General features: G+C 37.9%; 1 protein-coding gene across 1 annotated transcript in view; it reads right to left on the minus strand.

The window, feature by feature from the left end:
• map3k5 (mitogen-activated protein kinase kinase kinase 5) overlaps positions 1–18,724 on the minus strand; it is a 119,501-nt gene that overhangs the window by 80,583 nt on the left and 20,194 nt on the right. Inside the window, exon 2 of the mRNA XM_030128496.1 lies at positions 3,126–3,265. Within this exon, the coding sequence (XP_029984356.1) occupies positions 3,126–3,265 (140 nt within the window). The remainder of the gene's footprint in view (positions 1–3,125; positions 3,266–18,724) is intronic.

The following is an 18,724-nucleotide window of genomic DNA, read 5'->3' on the forward strand; positions in this document are numbered from 1 at the left end:
AACAAGTGTGTCCTTTAAAAGCCACGGACAGACATCAGCGGTAGAGCAAAATAAAAAGCCCATAATTCAGTAGCTAACCTGACAGATGCTGCTGAGGTTTGCAGCAACAACTAAAGATGCTACAGCTGTCCAACTAATTGGTTTTCGATCCTGCAAAACTGCCATTAGCTGTGCAGTTTTGGAGTTTGCCTTTTAGCTCGTTCAGCAAGCCGAGCTGCAACTCACGGCATGAGTTGACGTTTTGCATGCTTTAGCTTTACATTAGCAGAAACTTAATGTGGGTTGAGGTGCAGAGTCTGAGGCTTTTTTGTGATATATATCAAGCTGCTTGCAGGCACTGTCACAGCAAGAGAACAGCTGTGTTTGTCTTTATGCAAATACTATTCGCATGAAATGGTCTGAAGACTGGCTATATTCACAGTATACTTCTCCAAAAATGTAAAAATATGTACTTTTCACCTCCTGGTACTGACATTTTCCTCAAGGAGAAGAAACTGAATTATTTATACATTCATAACCTCTAAACCTCTGTCTGAGCTATTGATCATTTTAAATAAATACAAAAAGGAATCTCAAGCAAAAGACGACACGTTTTCATTTTAATCTCTCATGAATAAATTATATTTGCCTGTACAGTGTGACTATTTTTACTGGTGCTGTGAAAAGAAGCATGACTGGCACCGGTACAGTGGGCACACAATGGCTGCTTCAAGTGTCTGTGTTTTAAAAAGAGCTCAAGTATTTAAAGAAAACCCCTGCTTTTAAAACAGTACCCTGTGAAACTGCCTGATAGAGATCAGAGGAAACCGCCAGAGGAAAGTGGTCTTTTGAGGCTGGGTGCGGAGCAGCGAGCCAGGCGGGCGGGCACCACGGCCAACCACAGAGCACGGGAAAGCCTCAAAGGGTCACGTGTGCATTGAAACAGGAAAGAACTTCAACTTAAGCAATTTTCTCAACATTAAAACAGAAATAACAGGGTTGTGAATGTGCTTTTTTGTGTCACGTCTATCTCGACTTCTGCACTAGAGACAAAACTCCACAAGTTTCACTGTATGTGGACTACAGTACTGTGTGGGCGCCATCAGACCACCACGACCACACCAAATAAAGGCTCTGCTGTTCTGCCACTACAAGTCGCCTACGGCAGGGGTTTTTAAATGTGCCAGCCAAAATGTCAGATTGCATGAACTACATCTTGTCTGGGGCTGTAATTCTCAGGAAAACGTTCTCAGCTAAAATGTGTCTAACATCATAATGTAACTGTGCAGTTGTGTAATAATCAAAACATTAGGTAAGTGTGTTCAACATGACTGAAAAATTAAGAGGTGAGACTGTAAAAGGAGCCTGTTCTGCTGTTGGAACTGAGTTGGCTTGTAGCTTCTGTCTTTTGCAATAACTACGCAAACAAAAAAAAAACTACACTGATTTTCGTAAAACTGAGCTAAAGAATGGACCCAAAAATAAATCAAATGGTGCTGACGCTTTGAAATTTCCTGAATGTGTCTATTTTTTTTTTTCCATTTCACAGAATGAATCACGTTTTCTGTTTTCCACTTTCTTTCAATTTTCTGATAATACACACCACCAATTTTCAGGTAACTTGGCATAAGGGTAAGGCATGGGCCAAGGATGAACTCTTTATATTTTGGAGCAAATGCATAAAAATGTAGAGGCTAGAATGCAATTATACGTCAACAAAACGTCTGTTCTCCTTCATGTTTGGTATTTAGGTGCAACTTGGGAAGCTCAATTTTCCAGGTCAAATCGGGGTCAGCATGCCAAATTTGGCATTCGGCCACGGTGTCAACACAATTACTCGTCACCAAATCGTCCAATCCCCTTCATGTTTAGTATTTAGGTGCAAGGTCAAATCAGGGTTGATGCGACAAATTAGGAGGGAAATGTTGACCTATATTTTTCAGATCTTTTGAGGTCAGTGCATGGTCATTGGGGCAGATAGGAGAAGCTAGGACAGATGAAGTGAGAGAACAGTGATAATGGTAGGGGAGCACGGACCCTCAGGGGTATAGATGCTGGGAAAACCTCATTGTCTAAAGAGGTCATTGCATCATTCAACACTGGTCTTATCTTTAACTCAGAGAGCTCTAAACTAACTTACAACACTTTTTCCACATACAACATACTCCTAGCATCCATGTCATTCCAGCAGAGCTTTGGAAATACTACTGACCCTGTTTTAGTTCAGGGGACTGAGACTTTTATAATCCATTACTTAGACACTCGGATCCCTCTCCAAGCATTATTCACATGACCTTTTATCAAAGAAAACTAGGCGTCATCCTTGACATTAACTGTTATTTCATCATGGATATTGTACTATGTGCAATTCTGTTCTGTTCTAACCTTAACCGACATAATTTTGCACCTAAGTCTAACCAAACCTTAGCTCTTGCATTGTCAGGCCCTAAATGTTTTCTTTGTTTTTTTGTGTCCTCTCTCCTGCTTGCCTATATTGTTGATAACCCAAACATGGATATGGGTTTTATGAGAAGGTGTGGACAAAAGACATTGTGTCATTCAGGTTGTATAACAGGGGAATACAGTGTGTGTGGTACATCTGTACTTCTGCTTGTTGTTTTCTACAGGGATATAACTCTCCTCTGCAGGTTACTGTCAGTTAGTGGTGATTTATACCTTATATTAACCTCGTGGCCGTGAAAACTCATAATCTTTCATGGGTGAAATGTGTTTGTAGTTCACATAAACACTGTACATCTTATTCATTTCACAACAGAAGAAGAAAGAAGAGTCACCAAATAAACTCCAGACAAAAAAGTGTGAATCAGATACTACAAACAGAAACAGAAAACACATAAATCAACAGAAATCCTGCACTTTGAAAGCTGTTTTAGCCCTGAGTCCTATTTTTCTTTCATCCAGAACTAAATGAGGCCACAGCTCATTTCCTTTCTCAAAATGCTTTACAAATTCATCTCCCTCCATCAAATTATTGATGCATTTCAGCTTGGGCAACTAAATTATATTTCCATAAATCTGTTTTCCCCTGCCTACTCCTAAAAATACCCTTTAATCACCACTTATGTGACTGAAGTGATTGGTGTTGTCAGTGTTTGGTAATGTGTCCTGCTTTCTGTCGGCATTACCTGCAGAGACTGGAGGGAGTCGGAGTTAGTGTCGCAGTACAAAATGATGTTGTTGGCCATGCTGAAACTCTCCCGGACTCCCAGATGGTAGAAGAGGGAGGGCTGGCGGAAAGCATCTGTCATCTCCACCACTGCTATGTCTGCAGGAGAAGACAAGTAAAGATGTTATACTAGGTGTCAGGGTGGCTCTGAGCAATGAGTAACACAAACAGCTGGCAGGATTTATGATGTACATCCAAACAAACAATGCATATAGAATAGAATAGAATAGAATAGAATAGAATAGAATAGAATAGAATAGAATAGAATAGAATAGAATAGAATAGAATAGAGGAGCAATGAAAATCTCTTTAGCAGCTCTGCTTCTGTTTAGAAGTGTAAAAGACAATACAAATATAACATAAAATACTGAAAAATATTGAAATACACAAAAACTACAAAGATTAAAAAAATATTAAATAATATAAAAATGCTAAAATACAACTAAATGATAATCAAACATACAAAAGCTAATTATATAACGCCTATAAGAAACATGTACAACATATAGGGATATATACAGGTAATAAAGGGCACAAGCAAAAAATAAAAACAAGGTTGTGAAAATATTTGGGAAAAAAACTGACATTTCAATGTTTTTCTTTTCTGTGACACATGCTATATTATTAACAATGCTTTGACTTTTGTCACACGACTTGAATCACTCTGGAAAAAATTAATTATTCTAAACTATGTAAACGGTATTCTGTCCATCCTCTTCGTTCATTACGTGCATGTTTATGTCCGTCCTCTGAGAACTCGTGGATGCGAATGCTAACGGAAAATGCGGAGCAGTACCGCTAGAAATCGCGGGGGCAGTATTGAGATACGAAAAAAACAATAACTTCCAGAAATGGCGGAACTTTTCAGAAAGCGGCTCTGTGAGTTGGCGAAAAACTACCGACATGTTTATGATAACTAGCATTCTCAACATCAACATTAATAATATCTCCTCTGTCATCGCCATGTTTGTTATTATTGACTTGCTTCTTCTTCGTCTTCTTCTTCGCTCAAAACTACTGTTCTACGCCGATGAGTTAATTAAGAGCAGCGCCCTCTGGTGGATTGATTGACAAACGCTCATTCCAACGCATTGGAGGCATGGAAGTACTGTTTACTGTTTTAGTACCTTGATGCTGTGAGTCTTTTAACTACACTTCTGAAGGGATTTTAGAGGAAAATATGTTTTTTATATCACTGGTTCACTCTCCCTGAAGGCACTGTAGAAAAAAACACTTCTATTTTTTTTTTTTTTTTTTTTTTTTTTTTTTTATCATTTTCCAGACAAAACTGGGTATTACATGAGAAATGTGATTATTGCATGTATTGTCATTGCAACATAAAGGATGGAGCATCAATATATAGTGCCTAGCCAAAAAATAAATAAAATAAAGTAAAAAATCAGACAAGGTCATAGATATGATCCTTCCATTGGATAAATACTGCAGTGATTAATGTTTCAGCTGCAAGAAGTTCTTTTACCCATTGTAATGCAATGAGTACCTTCACATTAGTTTGGACTTATTTATTATGTTTCATTGTGTTTTTATCTTAGTATTTTATATTTTTATTATGTTTTATTGCATTTATTTTACTGTACAACACTTTGGAAATCTTTGTGTTTGTTTAAATTTGTGCTTTGGATTGGATTGGATGGACTGAGTATCAGTAGAAAAAGGTAATGTGGTCTGATGAGTCCAGCAAAAAGAGACAGATGAAGTGATTACCCATCATGCCTAGTGCCTACAGTATAAGCCTGTGAGGGCAGTGTTATGATTTGAGGTTGCTTTAGTTGGCCAGTTCCAGGTTCAGCCGCTTTTATGTGTTCATAAAATGAGGTCAGCTGAACCTGAATATACTGAATGACCAAGGTTGTTCATCAGGGGATTTTTTCTTTGCTGAAGACACAGAATTATTCTAAGGAAAGAGTGATTCACGAGCGCGAGACATCATTTTCATACATGTATTGGACACCACAGAGTCCAGATCTGTGGTGACTTTACACAAAGGTCCACCTCTCTATCATCTATACAAGATCTTGGCGACAAATTAATGCAACTATGGATGGAAATAAATGTGACTTTGAAAGGTTAAAATACCACAGTGAGTGCATGCTGTAATCAAAGCTAATAATGGTCAAACATTTATTTATTTATGTATGTATGTATTTATGTATGTATGTATGTGTTTATTTATTTAGACCATGCAGTGTATATCTCTATATTACATTTTCTTAATTGTTAGGTGATGTTAAACACACTGGTATCATTTGAACTTCATTTTACCTCAATGTGAACACCAAAAATCAATCTGGGCCGACCATCAAAATGGCACAAAATAACAAACCTTAAAAAATAATTTTAAAAAGTACATAAAATAGTGAATAAAAGATGCAACATACATTATACAAACATAAGTAGAGAGAGAAGATGAATGAGTTTTGATCATGGATTTTAATTCACCATGTGGTACCAAAGTGTTCTGGTGTAATCCATTCTACTTTGAAACTGAAAGCAGGTCTTCCAAGTTTCGTAAAAACACTGGGAAAATGCAGTGAAAGCTTTTTGTTGGATCAGGTTTAATGTGGTTTGGCTGATCAGTCATGAAAGGAGGAGATATAGAATAAATGGATGTGCATATCATGACTCACAGAGCAACCAACTTTTTATTTTAATGTAAGATGCTGTGACGAGTGCTATAAACAGCAGCTGTAATAAACCTGACAGGCAGAGGCGTGACTATAAATCACATCACCAGACGGGCAACTGATTAACTTGTAACATTTCTAATTATTTATGTTTGAAGAGTAATCAGGTTAAATTAAAATAAATAATAACATGAAAGCTGCTTTATACCACATGCAAATGTCATTAACCATCAATGATAACTGGTTTTCCACATTAGCTGTTTATTATTGTTATTATTAGACACAGCTGCACGGTTAAAGGTTAATGGATGTATATTAAACCACTCTGTGTGTCAGTATTGCAAACTGTATGTTCTAAAAAACAATGCTCTCAACTGCTTTCACTGCACAGTCACTGTGATGTCGGCTATAGATTATTGTGTCAGAGGAGACAAGTGGAGTTAATTCAGAGGTACACTGACTATCTCCAACACCAAAGGTGAATTGATCTGGCTTTTCATCTCAGTCTGAGAATACAAATACACTCAATATCACACTGACTCCAGCTGGACTTAACCATCTGATCTGGATCAATAGGTCAACAGGAGTAATTATTGCCAAGTGTCAGTCATGTCAATAGGGACTAAAGCTCCTGGTGAATGGGAGGAGCGTTCCCAGACTTGAAACACAGACATTTCTCTGTATTATCAAATAACAGCATAGGATATTATAGCAAAGTACTCTGATATTTCACTTGTAGCTGCAGGAGCTCATATCATGGAGAAAAAACACACCAGAATTTCACAACACACACCTTCTTTCTGCAGCTGTTACTTCTCAATCCAAATCTAAATAGACTAAATATGAATATAGTTGACTGAAGCTGCTTTCCCAAAACACCACTTCCATACACGGACTAGAGCAGTAGAATTGCTTCCAGGTCACATGTGACAGAATCTGTTCATCCAACAGTAATTACAGCAGTCAGTTGTGTATTCAGCCTCTCTATTTGTCTGAAAACACCTGTGATTAGCTAAAAACATGCATCACAGAGCAGATTTTACAGTCTCACGACCTCTCAGACACTTGAATTACAATGTACTACAAAAGGAATTATGGATTTTTGCTCAGTGATGCTAAAAACTATCAAGCACTGAAGCCTCAAGGGAAAGTAGTAATGGACAATGTAAAAACAGTCAATTATGAATAAAAAACCCAGCATGAAAAAGAAGAATGAGTAAGTTTTTACGACAAATATGCAACATTTCTGGCTTGTGCTTGTAAACAGAACTGGTCAAATTTGACCCCTCCCCACCACTCTGTGAATGTGAAATAAGAAAACTAAAATCTTATTGCCTGATTCACAGCGGTTGCAATGTAAAATCACAAATAATAGACACAAATGAAAGTGGCCAAAATCTCTTGTAGGTGTGTAAATGAGAGTGAATGGTTCTTTGTCAATAAATGTCTGTGATGAACTAGCAACATGTCCTTCACCTGTTGGTAACCAGGGTGATGAGCTCCAGCACCTCCTGCAACCCTCACAAGGACTTATCAGTTCAGGAAATGGATGGATGGCTGGATGGATGGCTGGATGGATGGACTGCTTTATATTTAAAAGCTTGTTATATTACTAATCATGGATGGATGGATGGATGGATGGATGGATGGATTGATGGATGGATGGATGGACTGCTTTATATTTAAAAGCTTGTTGTATTATTGATCATGGATGGATGGATGGATGGATGGATGGATGGATGGATGGATGGACTGCTTTATATTTAAAAGCTTGTTATATTACTGATCATGGATGGATGGATGGATGGATGGATGGATGGATCTTCAAGACTGTGTTATATTCAAAAGCTTGTTATATTATTGATCGTGTCAAATCTCCATCTTAGTAAAGCTGTCATATAAATTTAATGCAGTAAAAATGTACAATATTTGTGAGATAAAAGTATAAAGTTGCTAAAGTAACTAAAATGTGTCCTTAAGCACAACAGTTGAGTAAAAGTACCTGTGCTACTGCCAGTACACTTCCACCAAATGCCAAATATAACAGTATTTCCTTGGTAATAGAACAGGATGTCGGTGTTAAACACACTCATTGGCTCCTGTCAGTGCCGTGTCTGCCCTCACATGAGGTGAAGCCCTGCACTTTGTCCACCGAGAGGCCTCAAGCCACTGATAACAACAAAACAAATCAGTCCGGTGGCAGCTCCACAGTAATGACAGAGTAGTGTCAGGGTCAAACAGATAACGCCACACCCTGCCTGTTTCATCTGTTTCCATCTACCAGCCTCACTGAGTCAACAAACACATTACATGGAGCCTAAGAGCAGGGAGTCTCTGATCCAGCCGACTGAATCTTTTCACCATAATGGGTCGTTTTTAAACAGGCAGGTGGAAAGTACCAAAAACATTCAATGAACATGTTGAGTCAGAGGGACAATGTAAACACTGCAAGTTATTCCAGTAATGGGCAGCTCTGTCCTGGGGTAAAATACTTTCTGATTACCTCTGCAAAGGAGTTTTGGGTTGTTATGACATTTTCAAGACGGAAATGGTGAAGCTGATTACCATTTATTTAACACTTAGCGGACAGAGAAAATAATATAACAAATCAGTACAAGTACAGTTCAGCATATAGTAAAATTACCAAAAAAACTGCAGAAAATCTCTTTCATTGTGTTCGGCTATTATGTATGATAGTTTTAGTTTAATATTACTGTTGTAGATGGTTAAAGTTGACTTAATCTGAACTGCATTGTATACTGTTGCTAGTGTAATGTGCCGCAATGTGTCATATTACATGAAATCGTCACATTTGATGTGTTAAGTGTATATTAACTCTTTAAAACCTGAAGTGTCAAAGCTGACGCACCCTGAGCATATGCAGTTTGGATGGCTGTAACTCTTTCACTGTTTGTGCAATTGGAAAAATTCCGACAGTTTCTGAAACCTGAGACAGCTTTATTGGGTCATTATGGGGATTTCACTCACGCCTGTACTAGAGACTGGAGAACATGCTGTTTTAGCTATCATAACATGCAGCAAATAGTAAATGACTGCTAGATTTTGAAATTTTTCTGGAGAAATGGGCAGAAGGACTAACTCACAGTATATTCTAACCTTTTTATAGGCAAAATAAAAATAAAAAAAAAACAGTCCAGATGGACCATTTTAGGCTTAAGTTTTAAAGGGTTGAACCTTGAAGGTTGTTTTCCCCTTTAGCCAGTTAAGTTAATTTAATGGATTGTTCATTTTCATTGGGAAGGATTAATCAATTGTTAATTTCGATACTTTTTAGCTGCAAATTTGGGCGAAAATGCTTATTTAGTATGAAAAACTGATAAAGTTCATTGACACCTTTTACATTACATAAGAATGACATGTTAGCCAACAGCTTCAAATAGTGTTAAACACATTTATTTTTGATGTTGTACAATTGCTTTGAGTGAGACACATGAAAATGCAGTTAAAAATAATAAAAATACAGAGTTGTACTGCAAAGTTCATGGTTAAAATAGGAAATATGAAATGGAAAAACATTGTTTAAGAGCTACTATTGAAGCCAAGGAATCTACTGGTGTTAAAAAAAAAAAAACAGACTGAGAAATACATATGTGAGGTCATTCAAACCTTTCAAAACCAGCAAATCTGCAAGCCTAGGACTTTAGCACAGTACTGTAGTTAATATTAAAGGGGTCATATTTTACTAAACCCACTTTTATTAGTTTTTGGTACATTTATTTGTGTATTTGGACCCTAGTAGTTCAAAAAGTTTGAATTTGAACCCTCCAGGTGCTGCAAAGCTATCTTTATATTCATTCCAGCAAAAACTGGGTGGATTTCTACAATCTGTTTTAATTCCTGCTTAATTTGTTACGTTTTATAACTAGTTAAGTCACGACATTTGCACATATAAGGTCAAGACTTCCGACAAACATTTCTCCGAGTACGACATAATTGTTTGTCAGCAGCAGCAGTTGTAGTAAAAACTAAAAATATGTCCAAACTTCGAGCCGATTACCTAAAATGTTCAGTTGTTGGTTGTATTAATGAACACAAGTGGCTGAACATGACAGAGTGCAAAGTCAACAACCTGGAGGGGGTGGGGCGTGAAGTGGCTCATTTGCATTTAAAGGGCCAGCGCACAAAACGACCTTTCTGGTGTCATTACTCAGAAATAGTGTTGAAGATGGACATGTGGAGATTAATTAATGAAGAATTCAGACCCAAGCATAGCATTTACAGTTTATGTAGACCACAGGGAAATGTTTTAACCCTTTCATGCATAGTAGTCACTCCAGTGGACAGCTATACTACAGCTGTTCTCTTGTATATTCATGGGTTTGTCATTTTACTTCCATATCAGCCAACACAGTGGACGCTTATGCACCATCTCATGCAATGCAATTCACACAATTACTGTAACTTTGCTGTTCTTGATAAACCTGATCTGCAGTAACATGTTTGAGAGTAAATCAATTGGTAGTTGTTATTAGGCTGTAATCAACAGTTTTCTGAAACAAAAAGGGATTTTTTGCACATTATCTCCACGACGTTATTAATAACTAGTATTACAGTATGATAAAATGTGAGAAAACATCAGATTAGCTGCATTAAATATGTTTTTATTTCATAGTTCTCATATCATTTTCTGTTCTTGCATTTTAAATACATGTTTCTTTGCTTCAAAAATTAAACACATGGTGTCCAGCTGAGTAGACATTTTTGTAACTACATAAAAAAATAGGTTCATTTAAAAAAAAAAAAAAAAAAAAAAAAAAAAACAATCAATCACTGTTTTTTTTCCATGCCTAAAGAGGAATAAAAACACTAAGGAAAAAATATCTTGACTAAGGTTCTCATAATTTGTGCATCAAAGGGTTAAACGCATAATTCCATTTAAAAAAGCAAAATATCACTCCTTTAAAAGATACAGACTTAAAGCAGCTCTACTTACTATAAGTGCACTATTTTCTGATTAAGGCCATGTACCTGAATGCATCATTAGAACACTGAAAATACAGGAATAGATTCTACATACTGATTGAAGTCATAGGCCCTAATAATTACAGTCTTTTCAATCACTTCATGCGTCTGTCCTCATTTTAAATGCCCTGCTGTCGGTTTATTTTAGCAAACATGCCAGCACTCGACTGTAGGGAGAAGTCGCCGGTTGTGACAGTGAAGAGCCTTCTGTTGCCGTGGCTCCTCGCTCTCATCAGCACATGCAAATTCAGCCGGATGCAGGTACTTGTTTCTGACCTCACAGCCTCTCACCATCAACACTTTCCTCCACATGAGCTTTGGAGGAGAGCTGCACATTTCCATTACACTCAAGCAGGCGGAGAGCAGGATATAAGGGATTTTAAGCTCTGCGGCTTCTGTTCAGTCATGTGGAATATCGCAGAGGGATTTGTTGGTCCATGATCATCTCATCACGTCACGATGCCTGCTCTCTGATTGAGTGCAAGTAAGGTTTCAGGTTTCTGCCGTTTTACAACCACTTGTGACTTCCACATCTGTGATGTTTCTGAGAACAACGCGCTCACAATCAAGCGCCTCAATCCGGCTCAGTTGATACTATGACCTCTCTTGTGCCAAGGGTGTTTTCTGTGAGCTTAATTTATGTACACAAGGTGCAAGTGAATGTAAACAACATCCAGACAGCACAGGTTGGCTGATGAATAAAAGATAAGCATCGTCTCATCTCTCTGCATGCATCAGACCCCATCAATATTACATCTGAACAAGATTTTAATGGAAATAATCTCCTAAAAAGCAACACCACTGCATTTTTAGATAAATAAAAATAACTGAAAATGGGCGGGGTCACTTTTGTGTTCTTGGAAACCTCACCTGTTTCACGCGTATAAGTCGGTGCCAAAGAAAATGTTTGCTCTCATGGGGAAGGACTCCTGTACTGTAGGTGCATAAAGTACACAACTGACTCACATCGAGCACAGAGAGGAGGGAAAAAAAGTGAAGACACAAGTAAGTCTTGTGTTTGCAGAGTCGAGGAAGCCGTTCTCACACATGCCTTGTGCTCACAACAAAACCTCAGAGACATGATAACACTTAACTGAGGGTGTATGATTTCTTCTGAGTATATTTCACTCTAGATGAAGACAAACTGAAAGCTGATATCAAATCAAAAAAAAGAGCAACAGAAATACCAGATGTAAGTGAGAAACTCCATGGGTACAATTCACAAAAACCACATCTCATTCAGTAGGATTTTCAGCTTCAAATAAAGACACGACAGGAACAGATAAATCCAATTGTTAGACACATTATAATGTTTTTATTTGTTTTACTGGAAAAAAAAAGATGAATATTATTCAGGCTGCAACTAATTTGCTGTCAACTCATGAATTAACCAGAGCACACACCTCAGCCAAGGCCCCACAGTCATATGTTTCATTCAAATGACCTCTTGCAATGCTAGAAAAACTGAAAGAAAAAAACACGCCCCTACTCTCCCACCCTTTTTATGGATTTGCTCCAAAATGTAATGGATTTGTCCTTGGCCCGTGGCCTAGCCTTCCATCTAGTCTCATTACAGCAAGTGCAGTACTTTTTTCCTTTCCAACAGACACAGGTGAAAGCATAAACTTCTTGACAGAGGCAATTACTCAGTAGATTATCTGGATGAAGTCAGGAATATTTAGATAAATTAAATGTTATTTAATGACCAAAAGGTGGACTTCTGATTCCCCTGATTCCCCACCAAACTGATGCTGTTTTTTTCTGACAGCAAAGCCAAAACCAAAAGAATACTCAATTTCTCTCCAACATTTCAAGTAAATAGAAGAAGAAAATGGAAAATACTTACATAATCAATTCAGGTTCATTGTTTTCAATCAAATCATCCATAAAGCTACATCTGTCATTACAGATTCGCTGCTTTTCACTCGTTTTTTTTTTTTTTTGCATTTGGATTCACACTTTTACAGCTTGTTTGGTTGTGGTAATTTTGAACAAATTATAATAATCATGATATTTATGGCAGAGCAGCACTTTGGTGTAGTGATTAGCATTGGCGCATTACAAGAAGAGGGTTTTGGGTTCATTTCCAGCTCTGGCTGGCATGGGCCTTTACATGCGGAGTTTGCATGTTCTCTCCAGGTACTCTGGTTCTTCCACCATCCAAAAGACATGCACCTTAATACAGGTTAACTGGGCTAAATCACCCATAAGTGAATGGTTGTTTGTCTGCATATGGCAGCTCTGTGATGGAGACACGTCATTTGTCAACCTTTACCTTCATGAGGACAAAGCATTTAAGAAAATGAATGAATGAATATTACTGACTATGGTGTAATTACCTCCGCCAAGGAGGTTATGTTTTTGCCAGGGTTTGTTTGTTTGTTTGTTTGTCTGTCCGTTAGTGTGCAACATAACTCAAAAAGTTCTGGACAGATTTGGATGAAATTTTCAGGGTTTGTTGGAAATGGGATAAGGAAGAAATGATTAAATTTTGGTGGTGATCGGGGGTGGGGGGGCCCATGGGGGGGGCCACTGATCAGCTTGGCGGAGGTCTGCGCTCTCCGAGTGCTTCTAGTTACAGCTACTTTCACCTCATCAAACATAACATTATAGAACATGTCTGGTGAGACGGTTTTTCATCAATTCAACAAAAGAACAGCCATTTGCCTGGTGATCTTAGATCTGATCCAACTGAAATAACTTGCATGTATCTATCTATATATACTCAGATGTATGCAGTAATGCTTGTGTTTATACTCATATTCTTAATTTACCCTGTTGTTTATGTTTATCTTTACATTTTACCTATTTTAATTCCTTTTTGTAAAGTATTTAGTATGAAATGCTGGTATACAAATCCATTCAAAGTGAATTAAATTAGTTAATGGTGTGATTTAACTCCTAATAAAGTGCAGTGGATGGCAAAGAGCATAATCTGACACGGCAGTGGGTAAAAATGCTAAAAAAGGACAAGCTTTATATTGTGCATAAAGCTCTAAACAGGCTTAGTGTGAATAGGTCTCGATAAAATGTCACACTTCTGTGCTAATCTAAAATGTCTTTTGTTTTCTGCATGCAGCATGAGGATGGGCTCCATCCCACTTCTTGAATATCTAAAGATAAACAAAACTGAGAAGGAAATGTCAGACAAACATTGATTTTTCCTGATTTAACAGCAGAGCATCTGAATGTTTCTGGAGAGCATTCAGATGTCGTGATTGCTTACCAATGCACTGGCAGAGCTGAGCTTGTGCCACCGTAACAAGAGACCTGCCAACATAGCGTTGACAGAAGGCTGCATAAAGCCAGTAACGGAGTAACTGGAGTCATCCTTTGAAAAGGCCCTGTCATCTAACTCATCCACCTCAGCTGTTGTTGCAGACTCTACAACAGGCCAGGATAACAGAAATTAGAAAGAAAAAAAAAAAAAACAGCCCAAACATGCTGTGATGCCCCGCTACACCTCCCACGTCTGGACCTGTTTCTGTTGACCAAAACTAAATGAATTCCTTCGCCTACTGCAGGGGAAAAAATAATTCAATATTCTCTCACAGTGTTGGCTTTAGCAGCACTCCACTGCAGGTTTCTTCAGCCCAGCAGAGTCTCTGAGGCGAAGGAGAGGAGAAAAGGGGGGCTGGTAGCAAGCGATGAGCAGCTTGAAGAGTGGAGAGCTGGGTGAAACCTCAGGGGATTCTTGTGTTTTCTACAGACTCCACTTTATAGATCCTTCTCAGCCCTCATCTGTGCACCTCCATCATTTTCAGAAGCTTTTACAGAGGTGGATCTGCTGAATATTATAATCTCAGCAGGACCTAAATGGCACTGGAGACTGTTCAAGTGGTTATGGATTGTTTCAGGGACTCCACACCTCATTCGCTGCTGTGCTCGGAGCCAAACAGAGAGCATGCATTTCGAAACAGGAATCTATTTTAATGAGTGTAGACTGTTGAGAAATGTAAACAGCCATTCCCAACAGCCTTTAGTGATAAACAAGGCTGAGACTGTGCACCAGCTCCCATTAATATCCCTATATCTTCATACTGTGCATGCAAATCAATAACACAACACATGGTCCTACAGAGGAGAGCTACATCAAGTATTTAAATGCTACTATATCATGAAGTAGACATGGGATTAATTTTGGACCATGGATATAACAGTATATTCCCATGATTATTACATTATTTAAAGTCAAGCTGATGAAATAAAAGCCATGACAGATTCAGTGTGTGCAAGATTTAGAGGGGTTAGGAGGGTCTAATTGCAGAAATTTAACTTTTTATTAGAGTATAATCACACAAGTAAAAGCAATTTGTGCTTTTATTACCTTAGAATCACCCAGATACAGTGGTGAAAAAAAGTTTTTGGAGACCCCATACATTTGTGATATATTGCATTAAGAATCACTCTTAGGTCATTGACCTGAAGTATCATTCCATTCTCAAAACCCACATGCTCCCATCTACACATGCTCTGTTCCATCAAGGTCAAAACTGGATGTTTCACCCAGATAATGAAACACATCCAGGGTATGACATGCTGAAACTGTCAAGACTTTTGTTTTAGTAATAAACAGAAAAAATCATTTGCATTTCTTTGTCTGTCTGATGCAGCCACACCTTTTGAAACACAAAAAAGCTTTTTCCGCAAATATTTCTTTATAATATTTGAGATTGTGCACAATTGTAAGAGTGTCTGAAAACTTTTTTTCCACTACTGAACATATGTAACTTATGCAAACTGTTTAGCTTACACTCTTCATATTTGTTTTTATACACATTGTACACAAAGGAACCAGTTTGCCTGAAGGAAGTTGTCACTGTTTCCCTGTTTGGCATAACTATAATAATTATAAAACATATAACAATAATAATATAAGATAATTTTTCCACTACTGTAAAATGACAGAGACCACCATTGTGTATTTTTAGAAGCTCAAGACAGACTCCTATGTTTTTTTTATGGTGACAGCCAGCACTGTGTTTGACTGTGGACCAGAGTTAATTTCCTCTTAATCAAAAACCCCCAAACAGAAAAAACTAACAACAACTCTAAAAAGGGATCTGCAACTTCATCACTAAATATTTCACAGTGTATAGTTGTTTAAAAGATGATACTAACAAATTAATCTCTCTGATGCAGATGCTCCACAAGCATCACTCACTTGAAAAAAGTGTTCTGAAATGCTGGCACTGAAACCGAGCTCAGTCTCATTTCTCAAACGTCACTTGAAAAATGGATTCTCCCTCACTATGGTTCCTTAGAATTGTTCTATGGCACAAAATGTCTGTAACTTTTATAAAAGAACATCCACAGCTGCATAATTTCCAAATATCTTGCAGAAACCTTTAAGAAAAGTGTAACTTGTGGGTCGGATTAATTCTCTGTTATGAAACACATCAGATCTCTGAAATGTTGGAATTTATTTCTCATCTTGTACTAGTACTGTGGTGACTGATTTATGATGCAGCAACAATAAAAACAAAAGTTATTTTACACCTATTTTTCAAATTCATACTGCTCATGCCTGGCAAGGTCTACCATTAAACAAAATATTTCACTGGAACTGTTTATCATTGTTTTCTGACCCTGATATCTTCAAAACCAATGAAAACATGAGGCTGGAATTTCATTTGGTGTTTACTAGGACTAATAACATTATTTTCTAAATGTAGGAACCAAATCAGTGGGGGTCTGTCAGTCATTTTCTCAATCTAGTGACATGAAGTGGAATTACCCACAACTGATTTTTTTTGTTCATTTGTTTTTCTGTCCCATTTATGCAAGTCCATTACTGACTATCATACCCTTCCCACAAGAACCACTGATGGAAATGCACTCTAGTTTTTATAGTGTTATAATGTTAGATGAGAGGTCAGGATAAAAGTGGCATTGGCTCAATTTATCCCCCCCATGAAAAATGCCCCCCCTCCCAAAAAAAACTACTTAATGGTCGAACTCCACAATTTAGTCGCATTTTCTGCAATTATTTCCTACCCATAAAACTCACAATAAAATAGATTTTCATTGAATACTATTTCCCAGGCTCTTCAACCGTATCCTTTCAGCCTTGTTTAGTTATAGAATGTGTAATGATATTCGAGTCATTAAAATCTGAAGTAGTCATTGCAATACAACCACAATCTGCTAAATAAGTTTATTTTTTATTACTCTATTACTGTTCACACCCCACGGTTAACAGAGAGATTTCAGCTAAATTTACTGGGAAATGCTGCTTGTTGACTAGATATGATCATGTTCATTTACACATGCATAGTTTATCCTATAACAATAACAGTAACACTTCACATGTGCAAAAATGGCGTTGCACTGTAATTCCGGTACTGCAGGTCACTCAAAATGTGTAGGACTGAGTTTTATAAGGCTCCAACTACGGCTGTCAGTAGGTAAATAAAGCACTCATTACAATCAATTACATAACAATGGCACAAAATGTTGTATCCATGGAGACCTTTTGCTTTCAGCTTGCTGTGGAGATCGCTCTACATGATGTAAGTGAACCATCAGCGCGGCTGTAGAGATCTCGCCTCTTATCACTAATGGAGACGCAGAGAGCTGCAGGAGGATTTCCCTGGACACGACAGCACAGTGGAATTACTGTCTCCGATCTCCACTGGAAATCATTTCCCATTCTCAAAGACTCTTTTTCCTTCCACACAAAGGGGGGAACCTTGGAGAGAATAATGCCCAGATTCTCTGCCAATTTTCCAGTAACAGAAGAAGTCGATTTTTGTGTTCCGGCGTGTTGCAGCAGCTTCATGATGATGGCATCTTTACTCACCATAGAGGAGGTTTTATTGCTTTAGAGGTGAAGGCACAGACAGATAAGAGCTGCCGATTTATGACTTGAGAGTTAACGTTACCCTGAGGGGTTCCTTGTATAAACACTTATGTTTACATGCTTTAATCATATTGCACTGTGCTGAAGGCATTTCTCTCCACATGACGCAGATCTCGAAACATGCGTCCAGGTTGACAAGGGCACAGCTTTAAGTTCAGTGTGTTTCAAAATGTTTAACTCCGACTGTGTTTCTATACATCTCATCCCCACTTTATGGGTTGCAGTGGTACTAATGGAGACTGATCTCATGAAACGGTGTTGTATGTCACGCCAGTTCTTATGGCATTTGGCATGCTATACATACACATTTTCATCCTTTCACGTGTTATTCAGCACCATTTGATCGAGTGTCAGTTTACACTAAGACCTCTGGTTTACATATCCATAACCGCTAACCCTAACCCAATCCCTAACCATAACCCTCTATGAGTGGTATTTGACGCAGCGTGAACATACACGCGGAAAGCTTATAGTGTGTACAGATAACACGCCAATTAAAAGTGCCATGTATATTTACGCAATTTCATGATATTACGTTGTACAAATTACACATTTTTTGGAAATTAAACCAAGGCCTTTTAACATTGCTGCCTTTTGTTGGCAAGTAGTACTTTATCTTAGTGAGATAAAAAGATCTGCTCTTGGTAAGCTCAGTCATTTCAGCAGAAATGTGTAGCCTATAGTGCTACCCACATGCCTGTGTGTACACGTTTTCTGTGTTTCAACAGATTCACAGAAAAAAAAAAAGGTCCTCAAAATGGACTTCTTAGCACCACTTATGGTCAGAAATCCCCCAGAGTAAGCCTCATTTTGCAGGTTCAAACTATTTTGGTTCTCCAAAGACTTGAGGCATGAATTCAGAAACATTAACGTCATACTTTGACCTAATATAACCCTGAAACCAAAAGCCTTGTTTGTATCTTGTGATTTGTAGTTGGTTATGAACACTTGACTTGGACTTGCCCTAAAGGAAATGGGGTTTGACTTGAGTCTTGCTCGCATAAACTTGATTCCTTACTTGGACTTGCATCAAAGGAATTACACACAACTCAGCAGGATAAGTCCTTC

The sequence above is a fragment of the Sphaeramia orbicularis genome, chromosome 24 (assembly GCF_902148855.1).
Source record: "Sphaeramia orbicularis chromosome 24, fSphaOr1.1, whole genome shotgun sequence".
NCBI lineage: Eukaryota > Metazoa > Chordata > Actinopteri > Kurtiformes > Apogonidae > Sphaeramia > Sphaeramia orbicularis.